Genomic DNA, 26,903 nt, shown 5'->3' with positions numbered 1-26,903 from the left:
GCTCTTCAGAATTTCTATCTACCTGGTTTTTTTGGAAAGCAATACAATGTTAAGAATTTCACTTTGGCTATTTCTACACACATGTAAGGGCACTAAGCAAAATAATTTCTTGAAGGTTAAGTGCCCAAAATTTAAGCAAGGGGAGATAGTTACTGGGCACTACAGAATTTACAACAAAACTAAATCCCCATGATAAATGTGTCATATGTAATAAAAACATACATAAACTATTGCATTGTATTCCACTTTACGTGCTTTCACCTGCCTAATAGCTGCATACAGAAAAACAAATTTCAGCTGTTCTCTGTTTTTGACAGAGAGTTAAATTTGGTTTATGATAAGTCTGCAGAATTTGCTATGATTGTACTACATTCAGATATTAGTTTTAGGCGGCACTCAACATTATTGTAATAAAAATAACTAAGGGCCCAATCCTATCCAACTTTCCAGCACTGATGCAGCTGTCCCAAAGGATGTGTGCTACATCCTGCAGTGGGGGTGGGGACAGGCACAGAGGCCTTCCCACAGTAAGGGAATTTTGTTCCCTTACCTCGGGGCTGCATCAGCACTGGAAAGTTCAGTATTTTCTATATCATATATCCATCATGAAATTTATCAGTAATGTTTGATCCTGAAAGAAAACTATACATACCACTTTTAGCTTTAATCAAAGGGACAAAAAGATAAGATATCTACTTATACCTTCAGCCCATTTTGCATCATGCAGTAAAGATTTTGAGTATGATAATTAAGAAAGCAGAGCTTAGGTGTGTCACATTGCCTCCAAGAGTGATTTTTTACAACCAAGGAAAATGCATAAGAAATGTAGTTTGTAACAGAAATAGTGAGAAACCCTGAAGTAGAAGGTGCTGTTTTAATTAAAAATTACCTAGCGTAAGAAGTTGATCTGGCCAGAGACCTTTACTAAATGCCAGAAGAGAGGTATTTAGTGGGCCAGCATTTGCAGCTGTTTAAGCTGTCCTTACTGGATAAGGGCCTATTTCTCATGGGTGTTGTAGCATCTTGGTCAATACTACTTGGTTAAGGAAGTATTTTTTCTGTCCAAATATCCAAGAGTATTTCCCCTCTCCAACACAGGCATCCTATTAACACATTCATATGTGTTTACTGAATGTCCGAAAGGGCCACAAGATTGGCCTGACTCACCTCCAGATGTAGCTATATAAACATATTTCCATTTTGAGGAGTACAGATTACATGCTTCTGGTGAGAGAGTCCTGGAATGCAGGCATGTGTGTTGCATGAATGGTTGAAGAAAAAACTGTCCATGGACAGGATGGGTCCTGGGATTTATTTACTTGTTATATTGCTCAAGTATATATACGTTACATATGGCTCTTCAACAATATTATCACCAAAAGTATTTTACAAATGCATTTTATTGTTTTGCATTGTTACTTCGTAAAATGCTTTAGGTAACAACAATTGAAGAGTGATATGTAGCATATAGATCCTGAGCAGTATAACAAGTAAATAAATCCCAGTGTTTCATGAAGCATTCAGTATATATATTCATATATATGAATATGTGAACAGGCACAGTATGGTGTCAACACAAGTTCACAGGTCTCCTCTTTTTAAACAAAAAAGGTCCTTACAGAAACAACTAAATGGTAACAAACAGCTGACCTAAAATAGGGTTAGTCTACTTAAACTTAATTATGTTTAACATGGTACCTATGTTTTGGTAACAATGTTATTACCAAACAGCACATTGTTACCAACAACCATTATGGGTAGAGGAGGGCAACTTGTTCCCACGGAGGAGAGAGTCTATGGAGAGGGAACATGCATCACATCCAAACTGGCCTGAAAGTGCTGTAAGAACGCAGCATCTCCTTTTAAAATGACAACTGAAACCTTTATGTGGTAGGCAAATGTGAAGAGTAATTTGGAATTGTGGTACTTCTCTCTGTCATACATTCAGTGTTGTGAGTTTTGGCGCAGAGTGGAAAAGTTTAAAAGGTCAAAACCGAACTTGCACTATAGAGCAGTGATTCTCAACCTTTAGGACCACTGAGGCAAAAACTGGAATTGTTGTGGACCACATGCAGTGCCAGATTGGGCAGTCTGTTCTCCACCCTCTCTGGTGGTTCATGGGGTAGCATCTCCTAAGTGAGCACTTCCCCATGGAGGATGGACCGCCTACAGCTGGCACTTCGGTGCTGGCTGCGGACAGTCCATTTTCTGCCCCTCTCTGGTGTTCCATGAGGGAGTGCTTGCTTGGCAAGATGCTGGAAATGATCAAAGGTGATTTTATTCCCGAGATATCGTGGACCATTTCTCAGGGTCTTACAGACCACAGGTTGGGAACCAGTGCTATAGAGGGATAACAAATGAGACTAGTTCTCAATCTTTTAGACACATATAACCACACACAGAGCCATGAAACTACCTGGATGACTCTGGGCCAGTCATTCTTTCTTAGCCTGACTTAAGTAACAGGGCTACACTGAGGATAAAAGGGTAAGAAGAATCATTTCTGTCACCTTTAGCTTCTTGGAGGAAGGGTGGGATATAAATGCAAAAAATAATAAAAATAAAAAAATATTCACAGGGACAGCCCATGAGCAATCAAAAATAGTACATAACATTGTGGCCAGCTCCCCAAAACAAACACTAATTTGCATCTACAAAAAATGCCCTGTGCAGAAATTGCACACCTTTGAAAGGGAGACAGTGTGTGCCTTGAAAACATCAAAGCTTTCATAAAGAAAGATGTTCAAAAAGGATAACAAATAAATGCCTATCTGGAAGTTTCCAGGTGCACAGCACAGTCACATAGACAGTTAAAGTTTCAAAAGGCTAAGGGTTAACATAACCTTAACAAGCCCAGGTTTAGGGAGCCCTTTCAAAAGCTTTCACCTCTCCTACAGAAAGGTCCTTGTGAATCAATCAGTCCTGCAAACACCTGTGCACTCAGCCACCATCTCTTTCAGATACATTGACAGTATTTACATATCCTTTGTGGTGCTGTAAGGTAACAAGGAAACCCAACACCACAGCCTTGAAAAACTACCAGAGTCCATGTGATTCATACTGAGCCCAAAATACACACATGAAACAAATCACCTCATCCTTCTTCTAAAATTCTAGGTGCAAAGCAACCATTTGGGGGACCAGTCATCACTGTGGCACTTGGAAAAAAGCCAGGCCTATTGTGTAACCAAGTAAATATTTACAGTTGGATAACTTTAATGTTTGCACTCTTTAGAGTATACCCCTTACTCAGTTTGCAGTAGCACAAAAGGAGTAGCTAAGGTTACTACCATCTTAGGTAAGGACTGGCAAGTGCTCAGGGATCTGGAAAAAGCAGTGAATGCTTTTTTAAGGCATTAAAAAGTTCAGAGCAGAATAATGATCACCAATTTTAAGCCAGAATGGCACTGGGTGATTATAGCATATACAAATCCTGGCCCTTCTCCCTTGCTTCCTTGTTTGTGTGAAGGGGTACAGTTCACCCATCATTGTGTGGACTTGGTTCTGAATTGGCTCATCTTAAAATTTATCTGAGCTCACTGTAAGGGTCTAGCCACAGGGAATTCCGCAAGAAAAATGACACACACGGCACAATCCTAACCCGTTTTCCAGCATCAACATAAGGGCAATGCAGCTCCAAGGTAAGGGAACAAACGTTTCCTTACTTTGAGGAGACCTCCATGAGTGCCACCCAACTGCAGGATGCAGCACATGTCCTGTTGGCACTGCTATGCCAGTGCTGGCAAGTTGGTTAGGATTTGGGCCATAGTCTGTTAAGGAGGAGGAGTCAAACTTTTACAGGTAAAATGATTCAAATTCTGTGTCCGCAATACATTATGCTAACTGGTTGCAAGCCAAGCAAACTTATTCGCTTGACATGTACAACTTGAAAATATTTTAAACTTATAATTGGAGTGACAGGAGGTGTAGAAAGAAAGAAAGAACTAGCCCAACCTTTAAGTATAAGAAAGGTACCTCGAAGAATGCAGTACATAAATAACTGCACTCATAGGGTTAGGTCCAGCAATGTCTTATTAACTGGGCCTTTTTCACATGATGAGAAGTAAGATCACACACATCTGTCTCCTCATTCCAGCAAGTTTTCCCCTTTAGCTAGTCCCAGGGGTTTTTATTCATGCAAACCACCCCCCCCCCCACACACACAAACGCGCAATCCACATACTAATACATTAGAATGTAGATCAGTGGTTCTCAAACTGGTGGGTCATGACCCACCAGCCCAAGAAGCCCTGTCTCTGCCCCTTTAAGAGGTGGAGCAGGGAGTGGTGACAACATGATCACCAGGATCGTGTCACTGCCACAGACAGAGGGGCTTTTGTTTTACTTCTGTCTGTGGCAGCCTCTGGGGTGTGTGTGTGTGTGTGTGTGCGCGGTGAGCTCCATGGATCCCTCTGCAGGGCTCCCAGCAACTCAGAACCCTGAAAAAATGTGATTGCCACCCACTTCCAGGTTGTGATCATGAAACCAAAAGTGAGTCACAATCACATTTTTTTTCAGTGTTCTGAGGCGCAGGAGTCCTACAGAGGGGTCTGTGGGGCTCCTCGCACCACCTGGAGGCCAGCACAGACAGAGGTAAGTAAAACAAAAGCCCCTCTTTCCCTGGCAGTAGCGCGATCCTGGCAATCATGTCGCTGCCATCACCCCACTTCCTGCAAAGACTTATCGTGGTTCTCAAACTCCCGGAGAGTTTGAGAACTGCTGATCTAGATCAGGGGTGTCAAACTCATTTCATACAGAGGGCCAAAGTTAGCATTCAGGGCTCCTGCTGAGGGCTGGATGTCATTAAGCAGCAAGTGACATCATTAAGCAGCTAATGGCCAGAAATCAGACCTTGTTCTCATATAGAAACTCATTAACTGCAAATGACAGAAGAGAAAATACGCAAATCTTGATCATATTTCAAGATTTGGGAAAGCCCAATTTTCATGTTGGTTGCTGTTTCAGCAGTAACACCTCAGCAGCTGAGAGCCCAAGGGCCGGATAAAAAGTTTCCGGGGGCCGGATGCAGCCCCTGGGCCTTATGTTTGACACCCCTGATCTAGATGATTATGACAAGGGAAGGAGTGCACCAGGAGGAAGAGTGGGACATGCATTTTCTTCCCGCTCACCATGTGAAAAGGGGCCAGATTGGAAAGTATTGTCTGAACTGACCCACTGAAGTTTCCTCTGAAAAACTGGCATTTTTAGCTTAGACATCAACTTAAAATACTAAAGATCATTTGGAATGTGCTAATTATGCATTTCGCAAAGGAGAGCCTCACACACCTGCATGTGTTGTTGACTGAATCTTCAGGACAGTGGTGATGGCAATGACACCACAGTATCTTCTGGGGAGGAGCAGCTGCTGTACTACCACCATCTTCCTTTCTGGCTTCCACGTTCACTTTGCCAGAACTCCGCAAGGGTCTGCTGTCTAGGAAGTTTGCTACAAAAGGAAAAAAAGGGGGAAAAAGTAAGTTTCTGAACAGGCTTTGAAAATGTGGGCTTGTAGCTAGCTGTTCACCTGCAGCAAGTAAGAACTGCCTTCACCATCTAGGAAGGGCCACTTTTATAAAGTGGGTTTGATTATTTGAGGCAAGCAATTCTGGTTTTATGCAGAAGGATTTTTTATATTAAAACTAACAGGACAAATAACACAGAAGAGCATCTCATACAAAATAAACACAATATTTTGTATGCGGTCTGCAGAAAGTGAGGACTGTGATATGTCTGAACATTTGGTTTATGTATTAAAAGCATCATTCCTTCCTAGATAACAAGGCATCAGAAACAGGTGCCCAATTATTTCAGCTCCCTTGGGAAATTTATAAAGTGTAGTGTTTTTAACAAAAACAAATCTCTGCATGTACTGTATTATTTTTGGATAAGGATATTTCAAAATCCAGCCTACACGGGGCAAGTTAATGGCAACAGTGGTTCACTTCCTGGGTCAACCGAACAAAGTCTTTTAAAACTAAGTTCCCTGTTCAACAAATCATTTCAGCAAGGTTGGGACTGTATTACATTGTTATTCATGGACAGAGAATGAACATTAAAAAATGTTCTAGGCAGAGGTTTCAGACATCTGGCTCATGGAACTATGAAGTTAAATAAAAATATTAATAATAAAGAATAAAATACCAGACTCCGTTTTCATCTAACATGGTACTCTTGTGGATGCAATTTGAAATTTGATCCTCTTTTTAAGCTGTAAGAAAAAGCAAATGAACCCCCCCACCCACCCACCCCCCACACACTCATAAAGTGCTTAAGTTCTAGCCTAAATTATTTAGATTTCAATAAGCAAAGTGATAGGTACTTTTCAGCACTTTAAGTCCCATTGTTTTAAATAAAAGAGTAAAAATCTCCCATTGATGTCAATGGGATTTTATTGTGTTCCAGTGTTGGTTGAATCATGGATGAATCATGGCCTTTTAGTTTTAAGCATTGCTGCTTTGGTGTATATAATCCTAGCCATATGCTGAACAATTCAGTTTCAGTCCCCAAACATTTCCTTTTATTAAAACAACTGCAGGAAATACCCACAGTAGAGCTGAATGCACTGGAGCACACTCAATGGACTGATTACATCTCAACAAGCCAAATTGCATCCTAAAAATGACTGCTTTTATGGGAAAGGGAAATATTTACTGTTTTAACTCCCTACACTTTTCAGGCATCAGATAAAAGAATTTCCACAGGACATTTCTTGGCAATTAATCAGCGATAAAACAGCAACTCTATAAGGAAACTGCAATAAATTATCTTCTTAAACCGCATGTCATTCTATATATACAGCAGTTCAGAAGGCAACAATCAAAGTGATATTGATTAGCTGGAGGGATCAAGAAACTGCTTGATATATCAACTGGAATGCTAGTAAAGGATTTGTTCTGTTTGGGGAATAGAAGAAAGCTTGGTAAAGGAAAAGATCAAGGTTCAGGCTAGGTGGATGATGAGCTTTGGGCTCTCCGACTTAAAATGGAAAAATGTGTTTTGTTCAAACCATGGTAAACAAACTAGGATCTTGGCATGGTAACTAACCATTATTTTAACAAGCCACCATTTTGTACTGTACATGAAACAGGAAAATGCAGTTTCGGTTAGGAGTGGGGCAGTGAGCCAATTAAAGAAATCTTAGGCTGCAATCCTAAACAAACCTGTTAGGGCAGGGGTTCCCAAAGTGACATCTTAGGGCATCGTAGCACAGCTCACGGAGTGCCGCAGGATGTCCCTGGTAGTCCCTCCTTCCTCTTCACCCAGGCACTGCTATCTTGGATCTCACAAAATCTCATGATTTTGGTGCTGCCATCTTGGATCGTGGGTGTCGATCACAATCCAAGAAGGGTGCCTTCCTTGGGTGTCATGACCAAGGTAAGGTTGAGAACCATTCTGCTAGGGAGAAACCCCCTAACACAGTAAGACATTGTTCTGAGTAAATGAGGTGAGAATTTTATCCTCAAATGCTGGTTTGATGCTTGGTTTCAAAACCTGGTGAAGAGAAAGCCATTACCTCTAGCCAACAGTGGTCCTGATATAACATTTTTGCAGTTAAGGTAGGAGAAAAGACGAGTAAGCAAAAGAAAGCATAGGATGAATTAATGTCTGAGAGGTGCAGGGAGGAGCTTTCGGTGGTAGTGCATGAGAGCGGCTTGCCTAAGATCACCTAGTGAGTTCATGGTTGCAGTGAAACTCAAACTAGAGATTCCTTGATTCATAGCTAAGCCTTGGAATTTGCACCCAAGGACTTGGCCCAGTGTTTATCTTTATCTTCAGAAGGCATTAATGTGGTTTGTGATTTACCAAACCTTGGTTATTTAGTGATAATGCCCCCATTGTGTTACTCATATGCCATTAAGGACACAATCCTAACTAGGTCTACTCAGAAGTAAGTTCTATTTTGTTCAATGGGGCTTATTCTCAGGAAACTGTGGTTAGGATTGCAGCCTAAGTGATATTTATCAATGTAATTGTTTATGGATTTTATTTTTGAACTGTTTTGAGTACTGCCTTACAGTAGCAGCGGGGGATGGGATGGGACCATACATTTCTTAAAAGTAAGCAAAAATCTGTGATTTTCATTGCAGTGGAGAGAAGTGAAGATGCATAGTGATATGTGTACCAGTTTGCAGGGGCCTGTTTTAACAGCAGAGAAAGTAGGAATGACAAACCACAACTAGTACTAATTAGCTTCTGGCGAATCAGCAGTCCTATGTCATTTACTAGATCTATTCCAATAGCAGGCAAACCTTTCGGCTGTTCCAAAATGCAAAACAGCTGCTACACTTAGTTGTGGGGAAGCCCATTGCCTTCTGCATTTTCTGATAATAATACAGAGGAATCCATTTGCACCTTTGGCAGTCAACCACACTTGTGAGGGAGGGTGTAGCTTCTACCTTCAGTCAGCAAAAAATGCTGTGTTAACTCTCTACTTCCTGGTTTGGGGAGGAAAAAATCTGTGCAAGTATTCTCCCCCCCCACACACACACACAAAAGAGCAACAAAGTTTCTCCAGCTCAGGAGAGTTCTCCGTCAGTTACATAAGAACTGTACATAAGAAGAGCCCCGCTGGATCAGGCCAAAGGCCCGTCTAGTCCAGCTTCCTATATCTTGACAGTGGTCCACCAAATGCTTCAGGGAGCACATAAGACAACAAGACACAACCTGTGTCTTGGTGCCCTCCCCTGCATCTAGCATTCTGAGATAGCCTACTTCTAAAATCAGGAACTTGCACATACCTATCATGACTTGTAACCCGTGATGGACTTTTCCTCCAGAAATTTGTGATGTAACCTGTGATGGACTTTTCCTCCCCTCTTAAAGGAACCAAGGCAAGATGCCAACACCACTTTTTGTGGCAAGGAGTTCCACAGACTAATCTGTCACAGCTGCTATTTTCCCTCCTTCCATTATTCAGAAAGTGGCCCTGTAGCTTACTGAGCAATGGGGTAGAGAGAAAGTATCTATGGCAGTGATGTTTCCTCTGTAGGGCAATGGTTCTCAAACTGCGCCCAAGGACACCACAGCAAACTCACAGGGGCACCATGGGACGTCCCTGGCAGCCTTTTCTTACGGGCTTTCCAGGGCACCACCATCTTGAATAACGCGATTCAAGAGAGCAGCACCTGGAAGAGCCAGGCAATGGCACTATGACAAGACACTGTGACTGCAGGGTGCTGTGACCACGGTAAGTGTGGGAACCATTGCCTTACTGTGACTCCTGTTTCTGACCAACTGCACAGTAAGCCATGCACTAATTAAGAAAGTTCAGCCATCGTGGACCCCAGTGGCAGCATATAGGAGAGCTATCTCAGTTTGTTGGGGAGAAACTAGGCAGCAAACAGAGGAAAATTCTCCTTTGTGCCACCAGTGTCCAACCTCTGATACTGGCCCTGAGGCTTGGTCAAGTGTTTGGCCTCTTTTATGGGGTCCCAGGTACTGAGACTGAGAACAGATCTTGGCATTCCAGACTCATTCCATAACCCAGGGGTGTCAAACATAAGGCCCTAAGGGCAGGATCTGGCCCTTAGGCCCTCAGCTGCTGAGCAGTGCTGAGGTGTTACTACTAAAAGGGCAGCCCCCACAAAAATTGGGCTCTCCCATATCTTGAAATGTGATAAATATTTGCATGTTTTCTCTTCTGTCATTTGTAGTTAATGAATCCCTAAGTGAGCAAAAATGCTTATTTTTGGTTATGAGTTGTTTAATGACATAACTCCCTGCCTAACAACATCACTTCCGGCCCTCAGCAGACATCATGAATGCCATTTGGCCCTCGGTATGAAACATCCCTGCCCTAACCCTTCACAACCTCTCTCCCACTCCCTTAGCACAGCAAGAAAGTCACAAGTGCACCAGAGAGCCTACATTAACTTGACCATGGGATCAAACCTGCAAGACAGACACTGCCAAATAATGTGTGAATAGACCCCCAAGCTACAAATGCACCAGCTGTCTCTTTTGACCGACCCCTGTCTCTATTTTTGTCTTTTGGGGATGCCTTCTTAAAATTGTATTAAAGTGAAATATAAGTACAGTCGTTCTTCAGGGATCACCTCCCTCCCCAGGAACTCTACAGGTTAAAACTCTGAATGGGCAAATGCATCTTTTCTGCAGCATGCACCTCAATAAATACATGAGTATGAACATCAAAATATCACACAGGGCACAGTTTGTCCTCTCTCACACATGCAGCTACTGACGTTTATTGATAATATATTTAATATATTACAGCAATTTACTAGTGTGTCCTTAACTTCCAAGAACCATCACTCTCTTGGGCGTTAGCCCAAGAGAGTGATGGTTCTTGGAAGTTAAGGATCAATGAAGGATAGGCTTCCACAGAATAAATATATACAGCAGATGGAATACAGTTTCTCTTCTAGTGTAAATGGCTGAAGCAGCAGTTTTCAACAGTAGTACACTACGGTTCGTCCTCAGATGTGCCATGAGATGATGTGAGCAAAAGAAGTAGCTGCTGCTTTGCCCCCTGTGTGCAGCAGCATTCTGCTGCTTTCAGCCTGCTTGGCCACTTGACTGCTTTGTGGCACCTTGACAACAGGTGAAATGCTGGTGTTCTTGGTCCCTGCTCAGGAGAGAGAAGCAGCATTTGGTGTTGTGTGGCTGCCAAAAGTGAAGAAGCAGCTGAGCAGGGACCAAAAATAGGAGTTTTTTGCTCATTGCTGGCTTGGCTGCTTCTTCCCTTTCTGCAGTCACAAAAGGCAAAATGCTCCTGCTGTTGGCTAAGCAGAGTGACACTCTTTCATTGCTCCTGTGTCTTTTTACTCTGCAGTGTCCTCATAGCCTTGGAAAGCTAGGCTTTCCATAGCATAGGCTTTCCATCAGTGAGGAAATATTCCAAGAGCACAAGAAGCTTCTGTTTGCTTGGGGCTAAGCAAAGAAGTAAAGGACTTTCTCAACTCTCTGGTGACACAGAAGACAGACATGATAAAATATATCCTTAAAACGGATGATGTGCCTTGACAACTTTAACAGCTTGCTAGTGTGCCTCCAGACGAAAAATGTTGAAAATCTCTGGGCTAGATACTAGCCTCAGGCTGCAGTAATCTTTGGCATAAGTGAGGTGATGCAAATAGGTCCCTATTTCTATCTGTGAAATGATGGAAGGTATGAGGTACTTTCCTAAAAGGCAGACTATAGCCCACTGAGTGCCAGCACTTCGACAAAGACATAACAAATGGTGGGTAGCTTTGCTGAAAGGCTGATAACTGTTTTCAAAGAAAAAGCTGCATTCAAGTTCAATGTCACATGAGTTGCATGTAACACACACAGCAATGAAAAGGTCACTACATGGCAGGGCATCCATGCAAGGCAAGGGAAGGAGAAGAGGGTATAGATTTGCTGGTATCCACTGAAATTTAAGGACTAGTTGCGGGTTCACCCCCTACAGTGATACATAAAGAGCTAAACCCTGAAGATCTAAAAAATTGCTTTAAAATCTTGGAGCACGTTAAAAATTATTCCAGTCTATAATGCATCAGTGCATTGCAGCACACTTTCTGAGAAGCTAGCATTCTATTAAAACCTTTTGCTAACCATCAACACCATCCATTATAAAAAGTAATGTTTATTTTGACATTTAAACAAAATTCCCTCTCTTCTTCTCCATAACACAAAAAGAACATTCCAAACAGGTTGTCTAATCACAATAATGCTTCAGTTTTAATACAAATGTGAAAAACAGAAATATTTTGGTGAGTTGAATGACAATATTTTAAATTTCCCTCTCTCTCGCTTTATAGAAAGCTGGCAACAAACACACATGTGAGTAGACTTATTTGTAGCCTATTTTGGTGTTTCAGAAGTATTTTATGGAAATACATTTGTATGCATGTATGTAAATTTACTTGGAAGTAAGCTCAACTAAAATCCGTGTGATTTATTTCCAAGGGAACATGGGCAGGATCAGAGAGCATATTTATAGAACTCTACTGGAGGATGTTAGTAGAGGAGAAACACAGAAATTAAAGACAATGCTTATAACAGTATCATAGACTCACAGGTAGCTAGAAGTTCATTTAAAAGAGCACTGCTTCAACTGAATTGTGTACTCCAGTACTGTATCTCTATGCCTGACCTTTTGTTAAAAGCCACTGAACTCCCCCCACTCCCCCACAGAGATGATAAACTGAAAACCACATTTTCTTTTTTTCCTTTTCCCTAAAGTATTTTAAGATTTTTTTAAAACAAAGCTGACCTACTTACATTCAATTTCCATAGGGTTGTTATATCCTTGTCTGATTCCCCCCCAATGAGAATCATGTGACAAACCACTAAACTACCCCTACTAGGGGGCATCCATTAACAAAACAGAGCACGGTATGTTGGATTAATCCTTGCACCTGTGATCTGTTATTTAGCAGTTAAGAAATACAGGCAGGGCTGAGGTTGCTTAATACAGCTCAGCTGTTTCTCCCCCACCCCCAGTCTCTTTGACTGTAAAGCTAGAGAGCAAAAAATAGTCCAACCATGAACAAAGCTACATGAGGAAGACAGAGCATATGACCACAGAAAGGTGAAAGAAAATGGATAGCCCTGTCATTACAGAGAAAGACTGATTTATTTCTTACTCATACAGTATTTTTCCCACTTCCAGATGAGTTACAAGTTACCTGTGATGCATATGTGATATGTTGCACTATAACCTTTCAGGTCCAACACTTTTACAGTTGTGAATCATACTTGATTTTATAAACTGATATTTTTATGATGTTTATATATGAGTAAGATATACTCAGGTATATAACAAATGAACTGGATTAGTAGCATTATCTATATACAGCAAAGATATACTGAACTTCAGCAACTTCAACACTGAAATTAAGATGAGCAAACTGCATATTCTTAGTTTAATTTGTTCCAATTTGGTATGAACAGATTTCAAACAATTGAGGACTTAATACAACCGATTCCTCCCATATCTGATGCAGAGTATATCTGCCTAAGAAGCCTGCTGCATCCCCAGCACAACTCCTTAGCCAAAAGATTAACGTGGCAATAAAATAATGCAGAAAGATTCCTCTTCTCTCTGGCAACATAACTTCCACTGTGCAAACCTGGGATAAAGAATCTTGGTCTTCAAGTGCCCCCGTACACAATATGAAAAGGCACTGAACTAGTCTCTGTAGGACAGGGATACAGTACAGGTTATGCCTTGTTATCCACTGGGGTTCCATTTGAGAACCCCCAGTGGATATCAAATCAGTGGGGAAATAGCTTTAAAGACCCACTTCCTGGTTTCTTGCTCCTCCATTGTCACCCCAGAATTCATTGGTATAGATACTATACCGCATACAGCCACTTGATGGGGTGAATAATGAAATCTAATGGAATGAAATTATAATTATTCAACATCGCAAAGTTAGGAAATTGAATTTTGAAACCCTCTTTCCTTGCTACAAGGCACTTAAAGGTGGACCCTCAGTACCAGTGGCAAGTCAAATCAGTGGATACTGAGGTCCTACATGTAGATGCATATTCAATTCCTCTGAAACTATCTGTCCATATAGATCCTACAAGTAACTACCAAGAGAAATTGCTACTGTATGAATTGACAGATTGTACTACATTATAGAGGCAGAACATTGTTAGTTCTTCAGATATTTTTAAAATAGTATGAGAGAGGCATTGTTGTCTTTGATTTCTACAGTTGTTTGACTGTTGGCTTTTGGTAAGCAGGGTTTTTGCAAAGCTTAAAAATCCTATTTGTCCCCAAGTAACAGAAGAACAAAAGAAAAAAAAAATGCCCTATGATACCACATAAAAAATATTGTCTGTCTCCAGTTGCTTTTCCTAGAATTTGCTGTCAACCTCTTTCAGCTGCACTCTCATCTACATCTGATCTGGTGTTGTGAATCTATTTGCACCGGTTGTGGTAGGGTCAAGAGTAGTGTAACTGTAGAACTGGAGTCAGTTTTTCCTACTACAGATAATAATAATAAATAATAATAAACTTTATTTCTATCCCGCCCTTCTCCCTAAAGGGACCCAGGGCGGCTTACAACATATTAAAAACAAATTAAAACATAATTTAACAAACAGATAAGAACATATTAAAAACACATTAACAGAAACCATAAAAACAGTAGTCAGATAAAAGTCAGAATAAAAAAGAGCATAAAACAGCAATTCATGGAGGGATCAGGCCTGTAAAAAAGGAACTAAAAGATGTATAAAAGATGTTAAAAAGGTCATGAAGTCAGAAGGCTTGTTTAAACAGCAAGGTCTTCAGGCCTCGCCGAAAAGTCTCAAGAGAGGGAGCCATTCTCAAGTCAAGGGGACTGGAGTTCCATAATGTTGGTGCCACTACTGAGAAGGCCCTGTTTCTTGCTGCCGCCCCATGTACCTCCTTAGGCGGCGGCACTTGTAAAAAGGCCTTCTCTGATGCATTAGAGAAAAAGGCTTCTACTTGCATTAGAACTGCTTTAAATGCAATATCATATATCTGAAAGAGAACAACTGGAACCCTTACCAACACAGTGTTCTGCATGACTGATGTCACATTTAAACCAATCCTGATAGAAGTAGATGCCAGTACAGGCGGGTCCATCATATCCACGGATCCAGTTTCAATTTCAACACAGTTTCAATTATTGCAGATCCAGACGTCCTCCATGCACCCATTAATGCTATCTAAATGCTTACCGGGCTGAAAATGTTCTTGCTTTACAGGTCACCATAAGCACACACACTTATAGAGATACATGCCTCTTGGAAGCATGGACACTTGAAAAATCTAGATCAAGGTTAACAGGATAAGAAAGTTAACTGCTTCCTGTTAACCTTGATCTAGTTTTTTCAAGTGATCAGGCAGCCAGGAGGCAGCCTGTAAATTGCTGTAAACCTGTATGCTTATTGCAACCTGTAAAGCAAAAATATTTTTGATCTAATAAGCGTTTAAACAACATTAATAGGTGCACAGGGGCCATGGAGACAGGGTTCCTGTTTCCATATATGCGGGGGGTGGGGCCTGGAACGGACACCCCACAGATATGGGGGCATGTCTGTACTTTTTATTATATTACTGCAATACACAGGGAGATAAAGTTTAAATACAATGCTGGCTCCATGAAACCCCACATGAGTAAGTTGAGTGATGTGCCCAGTGTCACATTTAAACCAAGTATAGATCAAGGCAGAAACTACAAAGCCCTGTCACACAAACACAATTGTAAACAGCAAATTATCAAGCATGGTCAAACTACTGTGAAATTTCACTCTTTTGTTCTGCAATAGTACGAACAAAGCAAATGTAACTTAAGAGAACAGTTGGGTATAAGAAGACAGGCATAGATGGTTGGTGATTTATGAGCTTAATTCATGAAGGACGCATGGAATTTATTTTGACCAGAGGTCAATTACATATCATGGCACATGAAGAAAATGTGGAAGCCAGATGCTAAACATATATATCAAGAAGAGAAAAACGCAAAACATGACATCCAAGGAAAATAGATACGTGTTGAAAGATCCAGCAATTCAGGTGTTCTAATGCACAAGTGGTGCTGCATGCAAGTTGGGCCTGCCATATTTTCCTATCATTTGGGAGTATTCCTGCAAAGTGTACTCATCGTTCATGTTGAATGCTGACAATTCACAATAGTGTTTAAGAGCAACTTTGAAATGGAAAAGCTTACTGATCTACAGAATCTTGTTGCTGCCTAATGCAACCTTGACTAAATAGTCTTCATCTTGAACCTGACATTAGTAGAATTACATCAGTAGCACAGTAAGCAACTTTTTTTTTTTTAAGTAGCCAAGATGCCCTTTGCTGGATAAGACAAAAAAGAAAAAAAAGTCATTGTACAATGTGACATATGGGAGAAAATACCTTCCAGACACCAGATAAAGCAAATTGGTTAGAGTTCTACTTCAAGGGAAGTTTAATTAGGTAAATTACCATGCCACCTTTCCTGGTCCTTATAACTACTACTGTTTCTAATCTGTATAGTATTTGACAACAGCCAGCAAATAAAGACATGGTCCAGCCAAAGTTAGATGCTTTCAAACTCCATTTATTCCAATAGTGGATATATTTAAGCATCTTTAGTTCTCCCACTGAAATCAATGAGACATGCAATATCTAGCCACAGTTACTGGCTAGATCATTTATCTGTTAAACAGATATTATTGGAGGGCACAAGATAGCAAATTAATACAAATCTGCTTTATTACCCTGATGCATGCAACTGTGTCAGCACTGTGGCTTAAATTCAAGTTTGCCTTCACATTCCTTAGCTGAACATTTCAGTGACAGTAAGTTAGAGATGGCCAAGGACCACATTCTGTTCCTAATTAATGCTACAGAGCAGTGAAAGCCCTGCCTAGCAGGCGCCACAACATACAAACTACCCACATACTATACGGAGGGCTCTTTCTCTCTGCAAAGTTCACTGTCTCCTGACTTGTTCTGTACTTCAAGCCAACAGATCATTAGTTATGACTAGTAGAGTCTAGCAGATAATGTGTTGACTCTTCTCTCAGGAACTATTAAACTACAAACAGGGCTCTGAAAGCTACTTATCTGTACTTTAGGATAAACAAGACAATCCACTCAATTTAGCAGACTGGAAGAAACAGGCTGCAGACTGTCAAAGCCTATAACATTGACTTAAAAAAAAAAAGAATAATGTATGTTTTTAATTAATGCAATCTCACCCCGCAAACTGCAGAAGCAATAAAGTAAAAGTGATACATGTGCTATTCGCTTCAGATGCCTAAATGAAGAAATGCAATTTAAAAAAGAAAAGTATGGAATGTATTTCAAGCAAAAGAATATGCCAAGAACACTTAAAATGTACAGCATTCATATTCATATTTCGGTTCTGCAGTGTTAATACGTAAATGTAACAAAAGATTGTGAGGTTTTTATGACCTTGTTTGAAAATGTGTTCAAAATATGAAACCATGAGACATATGTTATAGCCTTTATTTTCAGAAACATTCTTGTCCAATCAGTTGCACATACAATGTTTGGGAAAGATCAACGGCTTTTCAATACAATCAGCTATGCTGAAATCTAAAACACTTCACTCTCTTCAGTCAATTTCTATTATACAACCAAGAAGTTAATCTGAAACAGCCTTGGTTTGGCCTTGGCACCCTGGTGCCCACCATCCCTAAAACCCTCTACCAATGCCACATACGGAACTATTTCTCCAGGGTGCGTCCTAGGTAGTGATATCTCTAAGGAGGAGCTGAATGCACACCAACGTAAGAGACTACATGGGTAGAAAGCACCATTGAAAACTGCAAGTTGCCACATTTTCAATACTGAGTACTAAATATCTCAAGAAGGGTATTGTAGAGCTTAGAAAAGGTACAAAAGAGTAATCAAAACTAAGAGGGCTGGAGCATCTTCCTCATGAAGAAGGACTACAATGAGTTTTTTAGAATAGAAAAAAAGCAATTAACAGGAACCATGACTGAGACACATAATGATAAATGATGCATGATGCTTAGAGAAATACTAGAACCAGGGGTCACCTAAGAGACATGAGACTTAGGATGTACAAAAGGAGGTACTTCTTCACACTGCACATAATTAAGTCTGTGAAATCCAGTGTCACTGGATATAGTGACAGCCACTAGCTTGGATGATTTTAAAAGAGGATTGGACACATTCATGCAGGACAGGCCTATCAATGGCTATTAACTAGGATGGCTATGTGTTAGCTCTGTTCAGCAGTAATGTGCTTCTGAATACTAATTGAAGGGGTGAAATGGCAGAAGAGAAGTAAGCTTTTCTCTTCTGCTTGTGGACTTTCCAGAGGCAGCTGGTGGGCCACTATGAGAATCAGGATGCTGAACTACATGGGCTTTTGGCCTGACTCAGCAGGCTTTTCTCACATTCTTTTGAGACATCAGTACACTTAGATAATAAATCAGAAAGGAGCCATATATGAATGCAGAAAACCAGCTTGGACTACATTACCTAAATAAATAATGTGCTATAACATGGGCTGGGAAGTATTTTCATTGCAGCAAGAGAAACAAACAAAAATGCACACAAAGCTGACTCTCTAATTTCAGTTGTCAGGGTCTTTCTTATGACAGGGGCTTTTTGCAGAGCTTACAAGTCAGACAAGAGAACACACAGGTGTGTGTTATGATGCCTGGAACAGAAAACAACCAAGCTGGCCTGGAAACCGATCTCACACACATTCCGGTGGGCATTATAAGGACTCCCTGGAGGAATATTACACTAATTCTAATTTTCACAAATACCTCTGATGTCTTAATACCTGCTCACCCCCACTTCTTATTTGCATTGTGCAAAGCTGGTTCAGCTGGTAATGTGGAACTCTACTATGCCTGTTCACATAAAGGCTTTCACGTTCCCTTCAGGATCACTTCTTCTCAACAACAATGCACAAAGTTCTTTTAAAAAACAGTTTTCATCCTGCACAACCTTTCTGTACATAGTGTGAGACACAAAAAGTGAAGACAGCAATGTCTCGATAAACAAATGAGTATGAGAAATCATTTCAGATATGTTGCCCTGTTGGCTCCAAAGAATATCAGGCTCCATACTGGTTCTGGTGACATCCTTGACTGGACCAACTATATTGGTGAGGGCAGCATGATTTTCAAATGCTAATTTTAAAAAAGGGGGGAGGGAGAAAGGGGAAAATATTTTCTGTAATGATCATTCCTCTAACTGGAGCCTGAGAGATTTATAATATTACAAAACAGTCAGACTCAGGGGATCAGGCAAACTAGGCAAGTAACATATCACACAAAGGACGGACTGAAAATGTGCCAAGACTGGAGGGTTAAAGAGAATATCCACTCATTTAGCATTCTCATTTATTATCAGTGGTTCTCAAACTTTCAGCACTGGGACTCATTTTTTAGAATGAGAATCTATAAGGACCCACCAGAAGTGATGTCATGACCAGAAGTGACGTCATCAAGCAGGAACATTTTTAACAATCCTAGGCTGCAATCCTACTCACACTTACCTAGGAGTAAGTCCCATTGACTATCATTGTTAAAAGAATATATATAGCAGCCTGTTAAAAAGTACAGATGTGTTGCATTTCCCCGAAGGCAGTCACATCCCATGGTAGCATCAAGTCTATTAAAAATAAAATATTGAAATGGAGACCCACCTAAAATTGGTTCGCAACCCACAGTTTGAGAAATAGTTCATAATATACCACTGAGAAAATATCTGATTTACACTGTCTGAAAAAGCATGGTTGCTTTATTCCACAGCATCTTCTGTCTCCCACCTTTTGCATTTGTACCAGGTCTCTTTTCTTCTTTACAAAATACACAATTCCTCTGCTTATCCATAATTTTCCCTTGGTTTCTTTTAAAAACAGTTTTACGAATAAGAGACAAAACAGCGGCCCCTTAATCATTATTAGACTGATTCAATGAGGCACATCACATGACCATAGCCAAGATTTAAACAGGTGGGAGGGAACTGTCCATTATATTTTATGTTGGCTGACAAGCATTCCTACACCTCCACTAGTAGACATAATGTCGTGGGCACAAACCAATCTGTGCCATAATTAAAATAATATACTGAGTTCTCTCCCTCCCCCAGCCCTGGCATCATTTGTTACACTGACTTTACTTCTTAAAACACTTGTCAAAAATCATTCTCTGTCAGTAAAGACTTCAACAGAGCTGCCTCTTGTTTGGATGGAAACACACCATTCTATTTTCATGCGTTTGTCCATTTGGCAAAGACAAACATAATCTGAGCTTTCCACTTCTTTATTTTGCCACTTTTCTCTTGCGCTGTGGGAAGAGCAGATAACTACAAACTTGGTTCAACTCTTTATGGCTTTTCCCATCTCCCTCAGGAGCCAGCATTTTCTGAGTACCTGAAGGAGACAGTATGTTTCATGATGTGAAAAACCAAAATCAATTGCAAATAACCATGCACTTCAGTGTACCTCAGATACAATGTGCCAACAGAATACCTGGGTACTAAAACAGCATAAGCATTTGTACTTTATGAACAGCAAATACTTGCTCCAAGTCAAACGAAACATCACTTATTTTTAGGTTCTGAATGCAACAGATATTCTTAATGATGAAATTAAACTTTTAAAAAAGCTTCATTCTTTGGGTTTTAGATGTTCTTCCATTCACCACAGAAAGACATTGGCTCATGACAATGGTTTCCTTTAAAAACAGCTGGCAAGACCTTAAAACAAATGACGAATAATGAGAACAAGGTGACTAAAGCAAATGCACTTCATGATGGTAGGTTGTTTAATTCCTAAGAGAAAGGAAAATATTTTCCCATGGTTTTAACTTTTCCAAGTGGACAGAGCACCTTTATGTCATCAGTGGGCAAAACTGATCAAATAAGGACAATATACAAGCACATATTGTACTATACTGTACTTTATACTGTAGTATAAAATATTATTATTATTATTATTATTATTATTATTATTATTATTATTAGCAGGAAGTTCTGTATGTAAAATATTAACAGTAATATTAAATTGTAAATATTAGCTGTAAAATATTAACAGTAATGAATGCATGAACAAATTTTTCATAAAGAGTTTTTTCTGAGCTATACAGCTGTTATAGATAATCTCAGCAACAGTTCAGAAAGATAATGTCAATGTAGAACATAAGAATCTTCTTTTCCCCAACAAGTAAGTCAAATTTGTCTCCCATCTCTATGTTGTACTTTACCTACCTGCTGTCTCTGCATATCACTCTGCTGGCAAATAAGCATCACAATGGCCTGGATCAGATGTTCTGGAGAAGGTATCATTTACTCACTGGGATCATAGCTCAGCCTATTCACTTCCTCCTCCCCTCACATGCTTCAGTTTCCTCCATCACTTTCTGGTTCACAGTAACTACATTTTGCTGCTACATCTAAGGATGAAAAACTATTATCACCACAAACTATAATTTGCTTCCAAACCACTGCCAATATCAACTGTCAGTGTGAATGGGAATGTCCAAAGATGCTAAGGGAAAGGATTGAAAAGGGAGGTTGGTAGTAGAACATGCATCTAAAGTACCTTCCTCTCTGAAGCAACCTTTGCGTACTTGGAAAGTAGTGAGTGGCTGTCACTCACTGTGGGAACAAATTCCACACACTAATTATGTGCTATTTGAAGAAGTAGCCACTTTTGACCACCCTTAATCTCCTACTGATCAGTTTCATTGGATGATCAGTGGTTTTAGTAATCTAGTGAGATAGAAAGAAAAATTCTCTATTTGCTCTCTCCACACCATATATAACTAATCTAAATAATTAGTCTTATACCTAATCCTAGACATGTCTACTCAGAGGTGTCCCATCACAGACAATGGGGCTTATTCCCTGGTAAGTGTACAAAGGACTACAGCCATAATCATGTCTCCATTTAATTGCCTTTTTTTCAAAGCTGAAAACCCCAAAATGAATGTGCTTCTTGTATTTGATTATCCCTTTGCATAAGTTATTTATGTGGGCAACTAACACATGATAGTGGGGGTGGGCAAAGCACTCCAGCAAGCCCTACTCCTGAGCAATATGTTCCCAAGTTCCACCTCCTGCTTGCAGCAACAAATGCTGGCTGTGTGGGATGAGGTTTTGAAACACAGCTGCATGGCACGTCAGCACACTCTTCCACCACATGACCATGAGTTCATTGTCCATGTAAAATCTGCATGGGACTATAGTATGTGTGTTTCAGCAAGTGAAGGATCTCTTTGATGTTCTGTACAGCAATCTGCTTAAAAAAGATTCCAGAATCACAAAGCTCTATAAATTTTAGTGAAGGTTAGTCACACTTGCCTCAGGTTTTTGATTTGTCATGCTTGTTATACTTCAGCCATCTGTTTTTTGTATAATCCTTGAAAGTGAACAGCCTCTGTGATTCCACCTCTGTGATATGTTTGTGGAACAGTACGAAGAAGTAAATACCAACAAGGAGCAACTAGTAACTTCAAGGCAAACATAATTTACAAAATAACCTTTTCTGCTATTCTGGTTTTACCTGGGAAACTATTTTAACACCGGCTTCTCAAACTGTGTCCGCGTGAAACTCATTAATCAAGAAAAAAAAAATTCAGACATTGCCAAGAGATAACTTAAACAGGTGGCTTAGCTGGTAGCATTAATTCTTCTCCCTGGAGACTGGCAAAAAAATTTCAAGGATCAGGTCCACATTTGCTTACAATGAATTTTAATGTCCCTGAGAATGAGACATTCACAGAAGCAAAAACCAAATGAACTGTTAGCCTCCAGAATAGTAAATCAGTTCAGCTGAACAAGCCACTGCTCACACTTCAATGATGGGCTAAGGAACAGTTTACCATTCTACTGGACCAGTTAAGAGTTACAAAAATTTAGATGGATTTTTAAAAAATTAAGCTGATTTGATTGTGTTTTGAATTGTCTAAACCGGTGGTTCTCACACACGTAGCACCGGGACCCACTTTTTAGAATGAGAACCTCTCAGGACCCACTGGAAGTGATGTCATGACCCGAGTGACATCATCAAGCAGGAAGAGTTTTAACAATCTTAGGCTGCAATCCTACCCACACAGGAGTAAGTCCCATTCACTTTCATTGTTAAAATAATACACAATAACTTGTTAAATTTATTGTCTGTAACATTTTCCAAATTCAGTCACAAACCATGGTAGCATTTATTAAAAATAAAATATTGAAATGAATGGTGACCCACTGAAATTGGCTCAAGACCCACCTAGTGGGTCCCAATGCACAGTTTGAGAAACACTGGTCTAAACAATATCCTTACCCTGGAGTTTCTATCTGCACAGCCAAGGCAAGGAATTCATCTTTACTTTCCAAGTCCACAAAATAGATGACTGGGGGATGGTTACTAGTCATGATGGCTATGTGCTACCTCCAGTTCAGTGCCTTTGCTATGTCTCTGAACAGCAGTTGTAGGATAGCAATGTAGGAAAGAGGTTCCCAGAACTCATGTGGATGGCAAAAATCACATTAAAGTAAATCCATTTAAAAAACAATGTCCTTTTGCTAGGTAATTTAAAAACAGCCTGCCGATGTAAGACAGAGTCATTAGGCAGACAATCCATCAGTTAGTCTCTCTCCAGTTGCTTAGAGAGACTTTACTCTGAGTCAGTGACCCCTCCCTTCACCCAGAGCACAGGCTTGGAAAGAATGCAAAGTGATTATCTTTCTTTCAAGTGCTCAAGGGGAAAGGAGGGATTGCTTGTGATGGAGTGTTCTAAGTGCCTAGAGAGAGAATGATTGATGGATTTTCAGCCACCTGCCCTCTCTCGCATTAAGGAAGCTATTGTTAAATGACTTTTTTCCTTAAATTTCTCATCGCCTTGAGAAAAAACAGCAGGTGAAAAATCCATAGATAATTAGGTTATATCTGTACTGTATACCTTTCTCTCCTACTTATGGCAGCAGGTGGGCCACAATGCAAAACAAGATGCTGGTCTATGAGGACCATTGGATAAATTCAATGGGCTTTTCTTAATATTCGAATGAGTCTCATTGTCATAATGATCTCTAATTAAATTAATACACATTGAAGTATGATATCTGGAGTTGAGACATACAAAATTATGCAGGGGATGGACAGAGTGGATAGAGAGATGCTCTTTACACTCTCACACAACACCAGAACCAGGGGACACCCACTAAAATTGAGTGTTGGGAGAGTTAGAACAGGCAAAAGAAAATATTTCTTTACTCAGTGTGTGGTTGGTCTGTGGAACTCCTTGCCATAGGATGTGGTGATGGCATCTGGCCTGGATGCCTTTAAAAGGGGATTGGACAAGTTTCTGGAGGAAAAATCCTTTACAGGTTACAAACCATGATGTGTATGTCCAACCTCCTGATTTTAGAAATGAGCTATGTCAGAATGCCAGGTGCAAGGGAGGGCACCAGGATGAGGTCTCTTGTTATCTGGTGTGCTCTTTGGGGCATTTGTGGGCCGCTGTGAGATACAGGAAGCTGGACTAGATGGGCCTATCCAGTGGGGCTGTTCTTATGTTCTTATGAGTTAAAGTCCACCAAATCTAACTTTTCATCCCATGACCACACTTACAAAAATGCTGAGAAACAAATCAAGAATTTTGGTCAATCATAATGCTCAAAAATAAAATGTGGTAGAGTCCCTGGTGTTACTGATCCACTTAATATGGTGGGGGGGGAGGGGATTACATGTTTGCATGTCCTTCAACATGAAAAACTAACTGGACAAAAAAGTACTTAATGAGATTGCCTGTAAGAACTCTTCTCTACCAGCATGCTGGCTTCCCTTTACTAATAACAGCTTAGACTTCAGATGTGACCTGTGAATTTTTCCTTTTCTGTAGCATTAAGTTTTTAATAGGTCAGGAGATAAGCATCTAGACATGCCAATTTTAACACCATGTAAAAACAACATCTTGGAATTACCCTGTAATGGAAGTGAAAATTGATAACCTTTTATCAATTGCTATTCTACCACTAGCTACTACAATGAACTATAGATCAACAATATTTCTTCAACATTTATCCTGACACATTAAGCATCTTATCAACAAATTATGAATAAAAGCCCTTTTTTGAAAACATGGAATTAGCAATAAAAAAGACTCAGTATTTTGTTGAACATTTGTTAAGGAGGCAGTCTCAGCTCAATATATAAACAATGTGGAAGAGTTTAATTTGCAATATTTTGAATATTTATGTATATACTACATAATACTGTCCTATCAACATCTTTTGCTAGGAAAATGTGCATTAGCAGTTGAGGCACTTCCTGCAAGTCAAGGCAGGGCATTCTAGGCTTGGCATGTCCTGCTGGTCCTACACTGCTGGATCAAACCACTTAGGTCAGTGGTAACCAGATTCACCTGGGAAGCCCACATGAAGCAGCTGGTATTCAGAGGCATATCTGAACCTGGAGATAGTGTGCATGACTTGGAGCCACTGATAGCCACCAAAAAGAGTAAAATATCTTATTTGTTGTGAGCTGAGCAGACTAAAGGGCCAAACAGGAAAGATATTGGAGATGTGAATGCAGGTACTTTAAAAACGTCTAAAGTGTTCTGATTTTGATCAAAAGTACACAACTGGGGAAGGAGATGTAATTCTTCTTCCCTATCATTTTCCTATTCTAAATCCTCATTAAAGCTGCTCTTATCTTTTATCACTGGAGGAAAATACAGGTATGATATAAATACCAGTATATTTTTTTTCCTCAATGAGACAAACAGCTGTGATTTAGATTGGGAAAACAGCTGGGAAAGGGCAAGCATCCCAACTCCCAATTTTACTGCTTTGATTAAAAAAATCAGATCTCCCTGCAGCTACTTTAGAGTTCAAAGTAAAAGTTGGAAAGTCATTCACAGATCTTCCACATCACTACTGCTTGGACCTTACTTCACTCTCACTTGAAAGGAATTACAGCCTCCAATTTTATCTTCCCTATTTCATTTATCGTAACAACTAAGAGAATACTGATTTTTCCAATAAAAAAAGGTGGCTTCATGTCTCTGTTGCCCAGGCCTCCTGTTCACACCCACCTCCCTCTGTCCTTAACGGAAATTCCAGCAATTTGTCATCACTTTGCCTAAGTGTGAGAAGTCATCTGCTATGTCCAGCAAGATTGAAAGGAATTGAGGTGGGCAGAAATCCACACATGTAGGCATGCGTTTTCTGTGGGTGTGCATGTAAAAAGGGGGGAAAGTGCTCTACGAGAATGTGCGACAAGATCCTTTCCCACATTTTTTTTTGTAGACTTCATTTGCCTTTCAAAATGAAATATGATCTTTGCAGTCCATAAAATCTAAACTCTTGATTATGTGATAAGTTTTAAATGAATGCAGTGCATTTTATCTTTTTAAAAAAACACTTCCATTCAGACAGTGCTATGACACCCTTGAAGGAAAACAAAGTTAATGAATGCCATTTGGTCAACTGCTGAGTTCACTCAGCAGGACATATGCAGATATGTTTGCTTTCAGACCAAGAGGAACTTTATGGAGAATGGTTACTGCTGTTCTAAAACTGGCTATCCTCTGCTGGATTTCAGAAAAGAAGGTGTTTCTTAAAAACAGTAGTAAGGTGCTTGCTTTGTTTCAGCTTCTGGTGCCATGATGCAACCCAGAGTCCTAAGAAGATGTAAACTATCTACACTGTTGTGTAAATTTCTTTTTCAGACTGGCTTCCATGATCCTTTTACTCTTTGTTTTGCTTTGTTTATAACTCTAATATTAAACTGCTTTTGCAAGAGTACTTTACAGAAAGGGCAGCTGAATGTTTCTATTTGAGGAAAATCTCTATGTGATTTACATTCCCAGGGTGGGAAAAGTCTTGTACTTAAAATAACAATGCTGGAAGGTAGCAATTCATCCAACACAGTTTCTGGTTGTTGTTGATTTTTCTTATGCATTGCATAAGTAGCAAGGAGAAGAACTCCAGTGCTACCCACTTGCTATCCACTTAAATCAATGCACCTTCTCTGAACAGCTGCTTGTAACCTGTAAAAAGGTTACACCACCAAAGTAGTTGCTTAAGACATGCCACCCACTCTGAAAGTAGCTAGCAGGAGTTCTTTTGACAAGGTGCAGAAGATCCATCCTTGGATTTACTTAATGTTCCTTATCCAAAAAAAAATTACTAAATATAAATTACTATACAGATGGCCTTTCCTTTGCTGCCGCTACTGCAGCACAGATATGAAACAACAAGCAGTGGAGGGAGCCGTCATCCCACAACTCACGCAAGAGGTCAAACAGTCACCCTCATGCTGAGAGCAGTTGCGTCGGGTCAGCATGAACTCCAATAAATCTCTGGAGGGCCAGAGGCTCATTGGAGTCTGGGGGCTCCCTGAGGGGCACATTAAGAGGCCTCGAGGGCCACAAGCGGCCCCAGGGCCAGGGTTTGGGCACCCCTGGCCTAGGCAACCACC

General features: G+C 40.2%; 1 protein-coding gene across 1 annotated transcript in view; it reads right to left on the bottom strand.

The window, feature by feature from the left end:
- The window catches only part of BMPR1B (bone morphogenetic protein receptor type 1B), a 133,372-nt gene that overhangs the window by 32,030 nt on the left and 74,439 nt on the right, over positions 1 to 26,903 (bottom strand). Inside the window, exon 3 of the mRNA XM_066631767.1 lies at positions 5,287 to 5,446. Coding sequence (XP_066487864.1) covers positions 5,287 to 5,446 — 160 coding nt within the window. The remainder of the gene's footprint in view (positions 1 to 5,286; positions 5,447 to 26,903) is intronic.

Source organism: Tiliqua scincoides, chromosome 6 (assembly GCF_035046505.1).
Source record: "Tiliqua scincoides isolate rTilSci1 chromosome 6, rTilSci1.hap2, whole genome shotgun sequence".
Classification (NCBI taxonomy): domain Eukaryota; kingdom Metazoa; phylum Chordata; class Lepidosauria; order Squamata; family Scincidae; genus Tiliqua; species Tiliqua scincoides.
The sequence above is the reverse complement of the archived record's forward strand: the minus strand, read 5'-3'. Positions and strand labels throughout refer to the sequence as shown.